Source organism: Littorina saxatilis, linkage group LG2, assembly GCF_037325665.1.
Source record: "Littorina saxatilis isolate snail1 linkage group LG2, US_GU_Lsax_2.0, whole genome shotgun sequence".
Taxonomy (NCBI): domain Eukaryota; kingdom Metazoa; phylum Mollusca; class Gastropoda; order Littorinimorpha; family Littorinidae; genus Littorina; species Littorina saxatilis.
Window position 1 is genome coordinate 6,936,604 of NC_090246.1, and position 18,451 is coordinate 6,955,054.

The following is an 18,451-nucleotide window of genomic DNA, read 5'->3' on the forward strand; positions in this document are numbered from 1 at the left end:
GCAAAAGTTCGTCTGCTAGTCCCATTCGACCAAAGAACATTATCCAAAGCGATACCAAAACATGAACAGAACACACAATATCTGCCTTTACCGCCACAGCAAAATAACAACATATCGGTGTACTTGATTTTAGTCCAAAATAGGGAAACTGACAAGAAGTGTTAACAGAATGAAATGATTTGCAGGGAACTATACAACCGCGCATTAATCGATCGCCTGCGCAGGTTGTCTGGTTGAGTGAATAGGATTCGATCAAACTTTCGCACAAAAACTCCTCTTTTCTTTGAATAACTGAAAAAAGGATTTTTCATGATCCGCTCACTTCGACCATTATTTTTAATACTCACTGAGACTCGGCATGTAACCTCTACTTCCTTGACATTTCATTTGCAAAACGTTAGCCGTGTTCTCATCCGTGCGCGCGTGTGCGTGTGTGTGTGTGTGTGTGTGTGTGTGTGTGTGTGTGTGTGTGTGTGCAGGCCTGGCTTGCTGAAATCAACGAATACGCCCAGGAAGACGTAGTGATCATGTTGCTGGGCAACAAGTGTGATTCAGCAGCAGAACGCGTCATCAGAAAAGAGGACGGAGAGCGGTTAGCTCGGGTAATGATATCATACATAACTCAAACTTACACATCATCAAAAGTTAGTCATCAATGACATCTTACAGCCCTAAAAATCAGTCAGCATTGACATCATACATCACTCAAAGTCCGTCATCATTGACATCATACAGCACTAAAAGTCAGTCATCATTGACATCACACATCACTCAAAGACAGTCATTGACATCACACATCACTCAAAGACAGTCATTGACATCATACATCACTCAAATTCAGTCATCATTGACATCATGCATCAGTCAGTCAGTCATCATTGACATCATACATCACTCAAAGTCAGTCATTGACATCATACAGCACTCAAAGTCCGTCATCATTGACATCATGCAGCAGTCAAAGTCAGTCATTGACATACATCACTAAAAGTCAGTTGTAACATTGTACATGATACACAGACCATGGGAGACAATCCGCCCCAGATGTAATGTACATTATTCAGAGTAACTTCCCTGCCCTTCTTCCGCCATCACGAATAAAGAAGCACAGTCATGCCACTAGAACTCTGACCACGAACAACAGCCACACAACATAACATGGTGTCAGAATTAACCTGAAGCATGGAGAAGCTACCAGCAAACCAGCGCCACCCACTGATTGCCAAGTAAGCATCCAGCGCTCGTTTTATGCAGCCGATCTACTTTGCTCAGTTACGTTTCGCGAACACCGATACTCTACAGGCTACCCGCGCTCCTAGACATTGCATTTAGCCTTTCCCATACAATGTTCACAGCTCATAGAGCATAGTAGACAACTGTGGCAGACCCCTTGCATTACTCTGACAGTGTCGTAAGGACTGGTACATGTTGCACGCTCGTTCTTGAGTGGGAATTTTGATTTTTTACAATAGGCAGAACGTGGTTCAGTGGTATGCAAAATGGCAGCACCGCAGCAGAATCCGACCATCAACTGGCAAGCAAGAAACCTCAACGAGGAGTGGAAAAAATTCAAAGACCATGCTCAGTTGATGTTTAAAGGACCTCTCAAACGCATTGGAGAGGAAGAGCAGTGTGCCTACCTCCTCATCTGGGTAGGACACAGGACGTGACATTTTTAACTCTTGGGGGCTAGCCGACACTAAGAAGAAGAACATCGATATCCTGGTGGGCAAATTCCAAGACCATGCAGCACCGAAAAAACACACTTTTCGGACGCTACATCTTCCAGGAGAAAAGACAGCAGGCAGACGAAACTTTCGAAACTTTCGTCACGGATCTCCGCAATCTGGTGAAAGATTGTGAATACACCGATTCGAATGAAATGGTCCGTGACAAAATTGTCGGAGGCATCCGATCTTCCGAGGTCAGGGAGAAACTTCTCACAGAAGGCGACACACTCACGATGGACAAAGCCATTGACATTGCAACAACGTACGAAGCGACGCAAAGAAGACTAAAGTCGATGGCCACCACAGAAAACAGTGTTGACGTGGTGCACAAACAAACACGTACAAAAGGACGTCAGTACAAGAAACCGGCGAGCCGCGACTCCAGAGGGCAATATGATACCATCGATTGCAGAAATTGCGGCCGCAAACACAAAAAGTAGGAATGTCCTCCCTTCGGACAGGAATGTCTCTTTTGTCACAAAATGGACCATTGGGCGAAAGTTTGTCTCGAAAAACAAAAACGAAAGGCAAAAAACGTACACACCATCGATGACGAAGAGGATGAACCATCGCTCCACATCGACGCCATCGACAACGAATGCAGTCAACCTGACACTGCCTTTGCAGACATCCACCTTGACACGGGTGACAAGATCTCTTTCAAGATCGACACGGGTGCACAAGCCAATGTCATCCCAAAGAGGATATTCAACAAGATGAAAAACCCTCCTCCACTGCGAAAATGCCAACATCGCCTGACAAGCTACACAGGGCAACAGCTAAAAAGCATCGGCTGCGTCAAGCTCAAGGCAAAATACAAAAGCAACGCATATGATGGATTCTTCTGTGTCGTCGACACACAATCCCAACCCATCATTGGACTACAAGCATCGCTGAAAGTTAAGCTAATCGACCTGATCCTGTCAGTCGACAAGAACCACACGACTAAAGAGTCAGTACTCACAGAGTATAAACACCTCTTCACCGGACTAGGCTCCTTGGAAGGTGACATCACCATACACCTGCAACCAGATGCCATCCCAGTCGGCCACCCTCCGCGCCGTGTACTACACGCCGTCAAGGACAAACTAAAAAAAGAACTGGACAAGATGGAGGAATCTGGAGTCATCGAGAAGGTCACAGAGCCAACAGATTGGGTCAACTCCCTTGTCGTGGTTGAAAAACCCAACGGAAAACTCCATGTATGCATCGATCCGAAAGAACTGAACAAAGCAATAAAAAGGCAACACTACCCAATGCCGACTCTGGAAGATGTACTGTCCAAAATGTCAGGAGCTAAGTACTTCAGCAAGCTTGATGCACGATCCGGCTACTGGCAGCTGAGGCTCAGCGAAGATTCGTCTTACCTGACGACTTTCAACACACCTTTCGGGATATACCGATTCCAACGGCTACCCTTCGGAATAATATGCGCTCAAGATGTCTTCCAACGGAAGATGGATGAAACGTTTGAGGGTATTTCAGGCGTCACACCACTGGTCGACGATATCATCGTCTACGGGAAGACCCTGGAGGAGCACGACTCCAACCTGAAAGCAACACTGGAGAGAGCCACCCAGAAAAAACTCAAACTGAACCCTGACAAACTGAACGTCGGAACTCAACAAGTCGAGTATTTCGGTTACCTGATCACGGCTGAAGGCCTGAAACCTGATCCAAACAAGGTCCTGGCGATCCAAAACATGCCACCACCTGCAGACAAGAAAGAACTGCATACAATGCTGGGAATGATCACGTACCTTGCAAAGTTCGCACCCCAGATGTCAGAAATAACCAAACCCATGCGAGATCTTCTCAAAGAAGACGCTGAGTTCATCTGGGATAAACAACAGCAGACAGCTCTGCAGAAGATGAAGGACACCATCACCAGCCAGCCACTCCTTGCATTTTCATTTCATTTTCATTTCATTTTCATTTTCATTACTTTATTGTCCCATCGCTGGGAAATTCGGGTCGCTTCCTCCCAGTGGAAAGCTAGCAGCAACCGCGGAGTCGCGCTACCCAGGTGTCTGCGTGTTTAGGTGTATTCAACCACCTGCACTTATGGCAGAATGACCAAGGTCTTTTACGTGCCATTGTGATGACACGGGGGTGGGACATGGCTTCCGTCTCTGGGTCTGCACATAAAGTTGACCCGTGTCCGTCCCGGCCCGAATTCGAACCTGCGACCTTCCGATCACAAGTCCAGTGCTCTACCAACTGAGCTACCGGGCCCCCTTTGATCCAAAGAAAGAAGTCAAGCTTGAAGTCGACGCCAGCAAGTTCGGCCTTGGAGCAGCAATTTTCCAAGATGACAAGCCTGTAGCCTTAGCCTCCAAGTCCTTGACACTGACTGAGCAGAATTACGCACAGATCGAGAAGGAGCTGTATGACATTCTCTTCGGCTGCCACAGGTTCCACCAATACCTCTAATGCCGGGAAATCACCGTTTTCTCGGACCACAAGCCACTGGAGTCCATCACAAAGAAACCTCTGGCTGCGGCACCGCCCAGACTCCAGCGAATGCTACTCCAACTGCAAAATTATAGGCTGAACATCGTTCACACTCCGGGCAAGAACATACCGGTCGCTGACACCCTCTCACGGAAATTCCTACCAGCTGAACCACAGGACGACGCCGTCGACCTCGACATTCAGATACATACCATCTTAAAAACCTCCCAGTCAGCGACACCAAGATGAGGCAACTACGCCAAGCCACAGAGGATGACGCTGAACTTCAACAGTTGAAGGCATACAGCCATCACGGTTGGCCTGAGTCCAGAAAGCTATGCCACCCCAGCACCACAGAATTTTGGACATTCAAAGATGAGCTGTCAATCATTGACGACATCATCTTCAAAGGAAAGAAGATCTTCGTCCCCTCTGCCATGCGCTCCGCGATGCTGACGAAGATACACGAGGGACACTTGGCCATCGAGAAAACCACGCAACGCGCCAGAGAAATCCTGTTCTGGCCAAGCATGGTTACTGCCATCCAGAAAACCACGCAACGCGCCAGAGAAATCCTGTTCTGGCCAAGCATGGTTACTGCCATCCAGAAAACTGTATCCTCATGTCCCATCTACATCCCCAAACTTCCCTCCAACCCAAAACAACCCCTCCGCTCCCACAGCATCCCATCCCGACCATGGCAAAAAGTTGCCACTGACCTTTTCAACTGGAACAGCAAGGACTACCTCGTGACAGTAGACTACTACAGCCGTTACTTCGAAGTCGACCAGCTGCACTCAACGACCTCGTCTGCTGTCATACAAAAGCTGTCAACACACTTTGCACGACACGGCATCCCTGAAAAACTTGTGAGTGACAATAGTCCACAATGTTCATCTGAAGAGTTCTCACGCTTCGCCACCACCTGGGACTTTCAACATGACACCTCCAGCCCAGGTTACCCACAGTCAAACGGCCTAGCGGAACGAACAGTACAGACTGTCAAGAACATCCTCGACAAGGCCAAGACGGATGGTCACAGCGCATTGCTCAGCATCCTTGAATACCGCACCACCCCGGTTGATGGACAGTCACTGGCATCACCCGCTCAACTTCTTATGAGCCGCCAGCTGAGAGCATGCCTTCCCTCCACCAGCCACCAGCTCACACCCAAGACGATCGACCCCGAAATCGTCGTCCAACGCCGACAACATCTACAAGAGGCCCAAGGTAGACACTACAATAAGTCTGCCCACCCACTACCACCTGTTGACAAAGGCGACCAGGTACACGTCCAGAAGGGCGACAACTGGCAACCCGCCACCATCACTGCCCAACATAATGCACCACGCTCTTTTGTGGTACAGACTCCTGACGGAGGCAGCTATAGAAGGAACAGACGCTTCCTGCGAGCAGCAAAGGTCACCCCTCCCTTATCTGATGAACCGCCAACTCCAACACCGGTAGCAGACACCCAGCCGACTTCCCACACTCCAAAGCCAGCCATGGCAACAACCATGACTAGAAGCGGCCGTATCGTGACTGCTCCAAAGAAGATGGACCTGTAGAAAACATTCACAAACACAAACAAGCATACGCACTCACACTAGGAAGTGACCCAAAGACTCAGGTGAAAGACCCTGTGAAGTGAAAACAAAGACTCAGGTGAAAGAACCTGTAAAATAGTGCTATTGTATTCTAACTTGATAGTGATATCGTTTTATACATCCCTGTATCATATCATGAAAAGTCAACGTTGTGCCAAATGCTTGACTGTTTTATATTATCAGTATTAAAGTTAATACTCATCCTGAATCCAGCCGTTGATAAAGCAATAATTGTTGATGCATTAGATTTTCTTTAAACAAAGGGAGATGTAACATTGTGCATGATACACAGACCATGGGAGACAATCCGCCCCAGATGTAATGTACATTATGCAGAGTAACTTCCCTGCCCTTCTTCCGCCATCACGAATAAAGAAGCACATGCCACCAGGTGAGTGGCCGAGTGGTAACGCACTTGCGCTCGGAAGCGAGAGGTTGCGAGTTCGACCCTGGGTCAGGGCGTTAGCAATTTTCTCCCCCCTTTCCTAACTCCCGCAGTGGGGCACTGCGGTTATGAAATTAAAGGCCCCTCCTGTTTTTGGAACCGCAGGAGCTTTCTAGTTTGCTGTTAGGTAGATTTTTGGTTCCTCTTTCCTGTCATGCTCTCTTTTTCTTCATGAATTCTTTTCTTTTTTCTGCCTTCTTGCTCATTCACCTGTATTTTTTCCAAAAATCTCTTCTCTTGCCGCTTGTCTCGCGATTCATGTATAGTTTAATCTGTTAGTGTTCTGATGTAAGTCCAGCAGTAGATAGGTTAAGCCTATTTTAACATACTGGAAACTGGTAATCTTCCAGTAGGTATTAATTTAGTTTTACTAAAGCCTGCTGGGACACAAGTAATGGGTTAGTGCATTTGTAAACAGGAATCGCTTGACAAGTGGCCCCCTTCATCCCCCCCTTCCTCGTCCTGATATGGCTCTGCGTAGTCGGCTGGACGTTAAGCAACAAATAAACAAACAAACAAACAAACCCTTTCCTAACCTAGGTGGTGGGTTCAAGTGCTAGTCTTTCGGATGAGACGAAAAACCGAGGTCCCTTCGTGTACACTACATTGGGGTGTGCACGTTAAAGATCCCACGATTGACAAAAGGGTCTTTCCTGGCAAAATTGTATAGGCATAGATAAAAAATGTCCACCAAAATACCAAGTGACTTGGAATAATAGGCCGTGAAAAGTAGGATATGCGCCGAAATGGCTGCGATCTGCTGGTCGATGTGAATGCGTGATGTATTGTGTAAACAATTCCATCTCACACGGCATAAATAGATCCCTGCGCCTTGAGTCCGAGTCTGGAGATACGCGCGCGATATAAGACTTCATATAACATAACATAACTAGAACTCCATCTTTGTTGAATCAATGTCTGACCACGAACAACAGCCGCACAACATAACATCAGTCATCATTGACATCATACAGGAGTCAACGTCAGTCATTGTTGACATCATACAGCAGTCAAAGTCAGGCATTGACATCATGCAGCAGTCAAAGTCAGTCATTGACATCATACATCACTAAAAGTCAGTCATCATTGACATCATACAGCACTCAAAGTCAGTCATCGTTGACATCATACATCACTAAAAGCCAGTCATCCTGGACATCATACGCCACTAAATGTCAGTCATTGACATCATACAGCACTAAAAGTCAGTCATCATTGACATCATACATCACTCAAAGTCAGTCATCATTGACATCATACAGCACTAAAAGTTAGTCATCATTGACATCATACATCACTCAAAGTCAGTCATTGACATCATACATCACTAAAAGTCAGTCATTGACATCATACAGCAGTCAAAGTCAGTCATCATTGACATCATACAGCACTCAAAGTCAGTCATCATTGACATCATACAGCACTCAAAGTCAGTCATTGACATCATACAGCACTCAAAGTCAGTCATTGACATCATACAGCACTCAAAGTCAGTCATTGACATCATACATCACTAAAAGTCAGTCATTGACATCATACAGCACTCAAAGTCCGTCATCATTGACATCATACATCACTCAAAGTCAGTCATCATTGACATCATACAGCACTCAAAGTCAGTCATCATTGACATCATACAGCACTCAAAGTCAGTCAGTCATTGACATACAGCACTCAAAGTCCGTCATCATTGACATCATACAGCACTCAAAGTCAGTCATTGACATCATACAGCACTCAAAGTCAGTCATCGTTGACATCATACAGCACTCAAAGTCAGTCATTGACATCATACAGCACTCAAAGTCAGTCATCGTTGACATCATACAGCACTCAAAGTCAGTCATTGACATCATACAGCAGTCAAAGTCAGTCATTGACATCATACAGCACTCAAAGTCAGCCATTGACATCATACAGCACTCAAAGTCAGTCATTGACATCATACAGCAGTCAAAGTCAGTCATTGACATCATACAGCAGTCAAAGTCAGTCATTGACATCATACAGCACTTACAGTCAGTCATCTTTTACATCATACAGCACTCAAAGTCCGTCATCACTGACATCATACAGCACTCAAAGTCCGTCATCATTGACGTGGCATGCTGTCATTTCAGGAGTATGGTGTGGCGTTTATGGAGACAAGTGCAAAGACCGGTGTCAACGTGGATCTCGCTTTTATGGCCGTTGCAAGGTACGAGCATCTGTTGTAGGACGTGGATAAAGACATTTAACAAAGGCATTGTTGTGTTGTATGTTTGAGAGACCTGAAGATGAAGACATTTAACAAAGGCATTGTTGTGTTGTATGTTTCAGAGACCTAAAGATGAAGACATGTAACCAAGGGAATGGTGTGTTGTGTGTTTCAGAAACCTACAGATGAAGACATGTAACCAAGGGAATGGTGTGTTGTGTGTTTCAGAGACCTAAAGATCAAGACATGTAACCAAGGGAATGGTGTGTTGTGTGTTTCAGAGACCTAAAGATCAAGACATGTAACCAAGGGAATGGTGTGTTGTGTGTTTCAGAGACCTGAAGATGAAGACATGTAGGCTAACCAAGAGAATGGTGTGTTGTGTGTTTCAGAGACCTGCATATGAAGACATGTAACCAAGGGAATGGTGTGTTGTGTGTTTCAGAGACCTGAAGATGAAGACATTTAACCAAGGGAATGGTGTGTTGTGTGTTTCAGAGACCTGAAGATGAAGAAGACACGGCGGCCCAATGAACCCAAGTTCTGTGTGGCGGATTACGTGGAGCAGGAGAAAAAGGAAGGCGGCTGCTGCAGCAGCTAGTCCCTCCTGTCGGACACTGAACATCGCCGTGCTCTGTGTACATCTAGCTTGTCCCTGCTGTCGGACACTGAACATCGCAGTGCTCTGTGTATATCTAGCTAGTCCCTGCTGTGGGCGACATTTGTAGCCGAACTCTGCTGTACTCGACTTTCTTTGTCGGACTTGTAACATCCCTGTGCTCTGTCTACATATAGCCGACCTCTGCTATTCTCGACTTTCTTTGTCAGACTTGTAACATCCCTGTGCTCTGTCTACATATAGCCGACCTCTGCTATTCTCGACCTGTGCTCTGTCCACATATAGCCGACCTCTGCTATACTCGACTTTCTTTGTCAGACTTGTAACATCCCTGTGCTCTGTCTACATATAGCCGACATCTGCTATACTCGACTTTCTTTGTCGGACTTGTAACATCCCTGTGCTCTGTCTACATGTAGCCGACCTTTGCCCTTTGTCCATCACATACCTTTCTTTGACCGTCACAGACCTCTGGAGGGTGCCAAGACCCCGAATTCTGTTTTTAGGGGGTCCAACAATACCCTTAGGGGAACTCTGGAGGGTCCCAAGACCCCGAATTCTGTTTTTAGGGGGTCCAACAATACCCTTAGGGGAATTCTGGAGGGTCCCAAGGCCCCGAATTCTGTTTTTAGGGAGTCCAACATCATTCCTCGTTTTTCCCTGAATTAAAAAATATTTAGATATGTTATGTTTACTTGAAAAACGCGCTCAGAATTAAAGAAAATAGGTCGAGTATAATGTTCGCATGGTTTGCGTAGACGAGCGTGACCCGTCTCGGTGTTCGGGGAAGTTTAGTCGAGACTATTCGAATGTAGTCTTGGCGATGACTGGTTTTAGTTTGATACGTACAGATTGACTAAATTAGTTTATATAGCTTCACGCGACTTGTTTTTAAGGTCCTCGGCACACACACAAAACTCAGAAAAAGTTTGTTTTATCATATAAAGTCATATTTGACTTTTGGGTCAGCGGCTTTTCATGGTAAAACATGTAGTTATTGGGTCACATTTATCTTTCAGAATAATAAAGATAGCAATTTAAATTTCACTCTAAACAAGGGCTCCCTGGAGCCAGTAACAGAACAACTTTTTTTCAAATCTATGAACAGATTTTGTTCCCTGGGTAGATATCACAGGCACAAAGTACATTTCGGAAAAAAGCAAATTTTTGTACTTTGACTGAACTTCTATAATTATTCCACAATAAATCATAGAAAGTCTCTCTGTTACTGTCATGAACAAAAAGAAAAAGTAAGAACATTAGTCTCGAAGATGAATAGTTCCCATTGACAGTGCTTGTGATAAAAAAAAACGATACTGAGAAAACAGCGTCAAAATGGTGTCAGATGTTAATAACACATTTTGAAAAGCATCGCTTTATTGCATGAAAGAGGTTGGCGATAACAACATTACTTCTCTCAATGATTCTATGGTGTTCAAAGTACCTGGAAATGTTGAGAACTTAAAACACGTTTTTGGACAAAAGTTCCGTGCCATCTCTGAATGTCTAGTGCGTTTTATTGTTCTAGTGCGTATATGACGCATGTACGCACACTGTGGGAAGCCCTATCTCTCTCTCTAGCATGCAACGTTCAGTTTGTCCTCTTTAACATAATGCAATCTTCTGTTTTTCCTTAGACTAACATAATGCAATCTTCTGTTTATCCTTAGACTAACATAATGCAATCTTCTGTTTTTCCTTAGACTAACGTAATGCCATGTTTTGTTATCCCTCCCAAATGTAATGCCATGTTTTGTTATCCCTACTAACGAAATGCCATGTTATCTTTTCCCCGCGAACAGTTTGCCATGTTATTCCCCCCCCCCCTCCCCCCCTCCCCCCTAACATAAAGCCACGTTCTCTTCTCCCTGTATAACATAGTGCCACGTTCTCTCTTCCTTCCTACAATAATGCCATACTCTCTTAAATGTCTAAAATAGTGCCAGGTTCTCTCTTTTGCGTAGTGTTGCATTCTTTCTCTCACCAAACATAATGCCTTGTGCTCTCTTTTGCATAGAGTCGCATTTGTTCTTGCCACTTGTTGCAAACTACCGCGTTCTCTCTCTCTCTCCCCTTCTCCCCTTCTAACACTACAATCATGTATCTTCTCCTGTCGTCAATGTGGTAGGGTTTGTCCTGCAAGTCTGTGTCGGGCAAGTCGTGTCACGATTCAAGCAAAAGGGTCCTCAAGGAGATGGTTCATCAGGAGGCGTGTTGTCTCCGTGCTTGTGCGTAATATAGTGTTGACATTGTCACGTGGTTTGAGAATACGGGCTGATGTTATGGCTGTATGTCTGAAATTAACGCCGCGAGAGGATTCACCGGCCTAGTACACGTTTTTTTAGTTTTCTTTTTATGTATCCTATTGTTAAAGTCATGAAAGGAAATGGGTCACGTAATTTTGTAATTTTGTTTTAATAATCGTGTGGATTTGTAGCAAAAGTCTTTGTTGTTGTTGTTGTTGTTGTTGTTGTTGTTGTTGTTGTTGTTGTTGTTGTTGTTGTTGTTGTTGTTGTCTTGATCATGTGATCACGCTGGAAAGAATCAAGGGATCTAAAGCTGTGTCAAACACGTGTAGCACACCGTCAGTGACTGAACACCTTGACTCATGTTGACAAGTGTAGCACAGATGCTCTCAAGTGCGCTGTCAGGCATGGGAATTGTCCGCCGAACGTCGGATTTCCGCCGAATTTTTTTTTTTGTTCCGTCGAAAATGCAAAAGTGTCCGCCGAAAAAATAAAGGGGGGAGGCACACAAAAAAAGCACCGGTTACTTTGGCCTTTGCGCAAAAGCCCGCGAAAACTTTCCGGACTTTGTAAATTGTTCACGCACTGCTACCACCCGCCTCAGTTATTGAACTTTTATGTTTGAAAGTAAGCCAGATTGCACAGATTGTGTTACAAGTTACATTTTCCTGTTTGTCTCAACAGATCAATTTTTTTTACAAATGTAAACCATATAATACATGTATATATTTTTTTTCTTCAAAAAAGCAAAAATTGGTACATTTTTGTACTAAAAAATCTGATTCTAAAAACAGAATTTAATGGCAAACTTGGAGCACAGATGACACCAGATTGCACCATCTGGGTTCTTTGGAGAAAAAAATTTCCGGGGGGGCATGCCCCCGGACCCCCCTAGTAAGGCTAGGCGCTTCGCGCCGTCAACTTGACGCTTCGCGTCTTCAGTTATACATTTTCCGCCTTTTTTACAATTTTCAATTCCCATGCCTGGCTGTAAGCTATCATCGCTGTGTTTGATGCTCGAGTGTTTAACGTGTTACAGCTGCTCTCAAGTGTCAGTAACTAAACGCATTCAGGAGATATGTTATACCGACGAGATAATAACTGTAAATAGATAGGGGAAATCAGTGTAGCACGAACGGAACAATTAAAAAATTTAAAGGAAGTCTAAGAATGTGTACGACACATATAAGAGACAACAATAACTGTAAAACACTAAGGTCAGTCTACAGAATCGTGTAGCACGAATGAGGCAGAAACTGTAAATAGGCAAATGCCGCGCTGACTGTTTTTATTTGGCTGCCTGTGTGTGTGTGTGTGTGTGTGTTTGTATGTGTGTGTGTGTTTGTGTGTTTGAGAGAGAGAGAGAGAGAGAGAGAGAGAGAGAGAGAGTTGTAAATAATACAAGTTTAACATACTAATTGACAGACTGGAAGTGTTGTACTTATAACCCGCTGTCTCATCATGATTAACACATCATGACAAGTATAGTCACTGTACCTCCATGTGATATACACGAATGTCAGCAGATGTCCATTACCTTGTTTGTTATATGTAGATAATACATCTGATGTCTGAAGATGTCCATTACCTTGTTGGTTATACGTAGATAATACATCTGATGGCAGCAGATGTCCATTACCTTGTTGGTTATACGTAGATAATACATCTGATGTCAGCAGATTCTCATTTCGTTGTTATGTAGGGAATACATCTTGTGTTACCTGATGTCAATTTAGTGATTTGGTATGTAGATAATACATCTGATGTTAGCAGGGCCCGTATGCATGAGGAGGAAGTCAACAACACTGGAAGTAGAGGCCTCTTTCGGAAGTGGGAACTCCCGAAGTTTAACTTTCCAACTGTTCACTATGCATGAACGCCGGAGTGGTGACTTCGAGAGTATTCGGTCAAGGTCGCGAAAATTGGGGGAATCGTAACTAGTACGCATGCGTTTGTTAACGGTAAGCTTGCCACCAGAAGAAACAAATCTCATCGAGAGTTCAAAAAGGCGAACGTTGAGCGCGCTGTAGTACTAACAGCGTTATAGCTGTTGTTTTTTGAATGGTTAAACGAAAGGGTCGGTTCAAACCTGTGATGATTGTCTTGGAATCGAATGACTGCCTATGACAAATGACTTTGTTGGCTTGAATGTTAGGAGAAGAGTAAATGATTATATTGAATTTTTTTTTATTTTTTTTTTATCTCAGCTGCTTGCTTCAACCTTTTTTTTTTTTTTTTTTTTTTTTTTTTTTGTTGCGGGGAGTATCCCTCTTCGTTGATCTTTATTTCTTTTCTTTTTTTCTGCTTTTTATATTAATTTTTCAACTTTAAATGTACCTATATCGTTAACAATACTATTTCTAAATGTATTTTAAACACGCCCAAAAAACTTCCTTTACGGTAATTTTTAATAATCATATTATATTTACAAATCACTTTATATCCTCAACGCATTTCCAAGTGAACATACTTTTGGGGCACCAAAAAAAAAAAAATCAGTATAATCAATTTCGTTCTCACAATAAGTACAACAATTACTGTATGTTGAACTTGTGTTTAATAATTTTATATCGGTAGTTATTTACGGTCTACTGAATAATGTTCTTCCTTTTAAACTTTACCAGTAACCCAAATTTTTTCTATAACCAGTCTATGTTTGTCCAACAGTTTTACCGATATGAAATTATTAACTCTTACCAGTTCGCTCCTTTACCCATCGTAAGCTTGCTCCTCACCCCCCCTCCCCTGTAGTTTTCCACTGACCAATTATCTAATTATCGAGAAAAAAAAATGGTTATAAAAAAAAATCTTAACGGTAACATAGGCCCAAAAAATAGGGTCGGTAGGTCGGGACTTTTTTTATTTCTTTATCCCAGCGAAGCTGGAGGTATCCCGTGAACGCTATACTGTAATCGACTTGAGAAATGTGCATACCGAATAATACATAATAAAGAAGGATTCTTTGTGCCCGGCTACGTGCTACAGGTGGAGATGGAAGTTCACCAAAAATTGGGACCATACTAACAAAAATACGGTGGGTGCAATAGTCGCCCCCATTTTTTCAGCAAACGCCACCCAAGGCCGTTTTGGACGGGTAGAAATTCCGTAGTTTCCAAGTCTATGGATAAAGCTCGCGTAAGAAGAATACGTCACGGTCGAAAGTCTTTGATGTCAATTAATGCATCATGACGTCATGCCTCCCTGAAGTCTTTCTCTCTCGCGCAGTGTGTGTGTTTGTGTTCATTTTGTGCACATGTGTTAGTGTTACGGTTTGTGTGTGTGTGTGTGTGCCAGTGTGTGTGTGTGTGTGTGCGCACGCGTGCATGAGTCTGTACTCGTATGTGTGTGGTGTGTGTGTGTATTTGTGTGTGTGTGTGTGTGTGTGTGTGTGTGTGCGCACGCGTGCATGAGTCTGTACTCGTGTGTGTGTAAATGTGTGTGTGGGTATAAGTGTATGTGTGTGCGTGTATGTGTGTTTGTTTGTAAAGGTGTGTATGTCCGTCTGTCCACATGTGCGTATGGGTGTGTGTTTTGTGTGTATGAAGTTTTTTGTGAGAGTGAGTGAGTGCGTGTTAGTGAGTGTGTGTATGTGTGTGTGTGTGACTTGGGGTGGGTGTGCGTGGGTGTGTGTGTGTGTGGGTGTGTGTGTGTTTGAGAGAGAGAGAGAGAGTGTGTGTGTGTGTGTGTGTGTGTGAATGCATGAGTTTGTGTGTATGTTTGTGTGTGTATGAGTGTGTATATGTGTTTGTTTGTAAAGGTGTGTGTGTCCGACTGTCTATGTGCGTATTTGTTTGTGCGTATGTACAGTGTGTGTGTGTGTGTGTGTCTGTTTGTATAAGAGAGAGAGAGAAAGAGAGAGAGATCGAGTGGGTGGGTGTGTGTATGTGTGTGTGTATGTGTGTTTGTTTGTAAAGGTGTTTATGTCCGTCTGTCTATATGTGCGTATGGGGGTGTGTTTTGTGTGTATGAAGTGTGTGTGAGAGAGTGAGTGAGTGCGTGTGAGTGAGTGTGTATGTGTGTACGTGTGTGACTTGGGGTGTGTGTGTGTGTGCGTGTGCGTGTGTGTGTGTGTGTGTGTGTTCGTGTGTGTGTGTGTTTGAGAGAGAGAAAGAGAGAGTAAGAGAGAGGTTTGTCTTTCGCTGGGGTATGCAGTGCCTTGGCGTTGCACATCTACTTAATTTTTATCCCAGCGAAGCTGGAGGTATCCTGTGAACGCTATACTGTAATCGACTTGAGAAATGTGCATACCGAATAATACATGATAAAGAAGGATTCTTTGTGCCCGGCTACGTGCTACAGTTGGAGATGGAAGTTCACCAAAAATTGGGACCATACTAACAAAAATACGGTGGGTGCAATAGTCGCCCCCATTTTTTCAGCAAACGCCACCCAAGGCCGCTTTGGACGGGTAGAAATTCCGTAGTTTCCAAGTCTATGGATAAAGCTCGCGTAAGAAGAATACGTCACGGTCGAAAGTCTTTGACGTCAATTAATGCATCATGACGTCATGCCTCCCTGTAGTCTTTCTCTCTCGCGCAGTGTGTGTGTTTGTGTTCATTTTGTGCACATGTGTTAGTGTTACTGTTTGTGTGTGTGTGTGTGTGTGTGTGTGTGTGTGTGTGTGTGTGTGTATTTGTGTGTGTGTGTGTGTGTGTGCGCACGCGTGCATGAGTCTGTACTCGTATGTGTGTGGTGTGTGTGTGTGTGTATTTGTGTGTGTGTGTGTGCGCACGCGTGCATGAGTCTGTACTCGTGTGTGTGTGGGCATAAGTGTATGTGTGTGCGTGTATGTGTGTTTGTTTGTAAAGGTGTGTATGTCCGTCTGTCCATATGTGCGTATGGGTGTGTGTTTTGTGTGTATGAAGTTTTTTGTGAGAGAGTGAGTGCGTGTGAGTGAGTGTGTGTATGTGTGTGTGTGTGACTTGGGGTGTGTGTGTGTGTGTGTGTGTGTGGGTGTGTGTGTGTGTTTGAGAGAGAGAGAGTGTGTGTGTGTGTGTGTGTGAATGTGTGTGTTTGTGCGTGTGCGTAAGTGTATGTGTGTTTGTTTGTAAAGGTGTGTATGTCCGTCTGTCTATATGTGCGTATGGGGGGGTGTTTTGTGTGTATGAAGTGTGTGCCGGTGAGAGAGTGAGTGAGTGTGTATTTGTGTACGTGTGTAACTTGGGGTATGTGTGTGTGTGTGTGTGTGTGTGTGTGTGTGTGTGTGTGTGTTTGAGAGAGAGAGAGAGAGAGAGAGAGAGAGAGAGAGGTTTGTCTTTCGCTGGGGTATGCAGTGCCTTGGCGTTGCACATCTACTTAATTTTTAAATATTTTTTTTTGTCCAAAAAAATATATTCCCAGCGAAGCTGGAGGTATCCCGTGAACGCTATACTGTAATCGACTTGAGAAATGTGCATACCGAATAATACATGATAAAGAAGGATTCTTTGTGCCCGGCTACGTGCTACAGGTGGAGATGGAAGTTCACCAAAAATTGGGACCATACTAACAAAAATACGGTGGGTGCAATAGTCGCCCCCATTTTTTCAGCAAACGCCACCCAAGGCCGTTTTGGACGGGTAGAAATTCCGTAGTTTTCAAGTCTATGGATAAAGCTCGCGTAAGAAGAATACGTCACGGTCGAAAGTCTTTGACGTCAATTAATGCATCATGACGTCATGCCTCCCTGAAGTCTTTCTCTCTCGCGCAGTGTGTGTGTTTGTGTTCATTTTGTGCACATGTGTTAGTGTTACTGTTTGAGTGAGTGTGTGTATGTGTGTGTGTGTGTGTGTGTGTGTGTGTGTGTGTGTGTACTCGTATGTGTGGTGTGTGTGTGTGTGTGTATTTGTGTGTGTGTGTGTGTGTGTGTGTGTGTGTGTGTGCGCACGCGTGCATGAGTCTGTACTCGTGTGTGTGTAAATGTGTGTGTGGGTATAAGTATGTGTGTGCGTGTATGTGTGCTTGTTTGTAAAGGTGTGTATGTCCGTCTGTCCATATGTGTGTATGGGTGTGTGTTTTGTGTGTATGAAGTTTTTTGTGAGAGTGAGTGAGTGCGTGTTAGTGAGTGTGTGTATGTGTGTGTGAGTGTGACTTGGGGTGTGTGTGTGGGTGTGTGTGTGTGTCTGTGGGTGTGTGTGTGTGTGTCTGTGGGTGTGTGTGTGTGTTTGAGAGAGAGAGAGAGTGTGTGTGAATGAGTGTGTGCATGAGTTTGTGTGTATGAGTGTGTATATGTGTTTGTTTGTAAAGGTGTGTGTGTCCGACTGTGCGTATTTGTTTGTGCGTATATACAGTGTGTGTGTGTGTGTGTGTGTGTGTGTCTGTTTGTATAAGAGAGAAAGAGAGAGAGAAAGAGAGAGAGAGAGAGAGAGAGAGTGGGTGGGTGTGTGTATGTGTGTGTGTGCGTAAGTGTATGTGCATGTGTGTTTGTTTGTAAAGGTGTTTATGTCCGTCTGTCTATATGTGCGTATGGGGGTGTGTTTTGTGTGTATGAAGTGTGTGTGAGAGAGTGAGTGAGTGCGTGTGAGTGAGTGTGTATGTGTGTACGTGTGTAACTTGGGGTGTGTGTGTATGTGTGTGTGTGTGTGTGTGTGTGTGTGGGTGTTCGTGTGTGTGTGTTTGAGAGAGAGAAAGAGAGAGAGTAAGAGAGAGGTTTGTCTTTCGCTGGGGTATGCAGTGCCTTGGCGTTGCACATCTACTTAATTTTAAGTTATTTTGCCAAAAAACAAAGACTTTTTTTTCTTTTTTTTTTTTCCCCCTCCAAAAAAACATATTTTTAAAGTTATTTTGCCAAAAAACAGACTTTTTTTTTTTCCCAAATGCCGAAAAAAAGTCAAGGGTCGCGCGAAAAAATAGGGTCGGTCGGGATACCGTAAACAGACTTTTTTGGGTTTTTTTTGCCTTAGGCATGCGTATGTCATGAAACGTCCAACTTTGAAATTTGGGTGGGGGTATTCAGGTGACAATAACTTTTTTGTTAATCAGCAAAACTCAATAAAACTTTGCTTTGTTATGTAAAATGAATGCCAAAACAGATTAGTTAGCAGCATATCTAAAATAAACTGAACACAAAACAAATGTCTTCTTTGTGTTTGTCACGTGTTCCAAAAAATGGGCGTACAAATTTCAACAAAAATCATGTTGTCACCCCCATAACCTTTTTTACCTTTAAAGATAG

At 44.0% G+C, this 18,451-nt stretch overlaps 1 protein-coding gene across 3 annotated transcripts in view; it reads left to right on the forward strand.

The window, feature by feature from the left end:
- The window catches only part of LOC138958097 (ras-related protein Rab-37-like), a 299,221-nt gene that overhangs the window by 50,734 nt on the left and 230,036 nt on the right, over positions 1 to 18,451 (forward strand). Inside the window, exons 6-8 of one of the 3 annotated variants that reach the window (XM_070329161.1) lie at positions 480 to 602; positions 8,357 to 8,433; positions 8,932 to 10,888. In XM_070329161.1, the coding sequence (XP_070185262.1) occupies positions 480 to 602; positions 8,357 to 8,433; positions 8,932 to 9,034 (303 nt within the window). In that variant the 3' untranslated portion in view covers positions 9,035 to 10,888. Of the gene's footprint in view, positions 1 to 479; positions 603 to 8,356; positions 8,434 to 8,931; positions 10,889 to 18,451 lie in introns of those variants that run through there. The other 2 variants (XM_070329160.1, XM_070329162.1) reach the window with 2 other exon arrangements.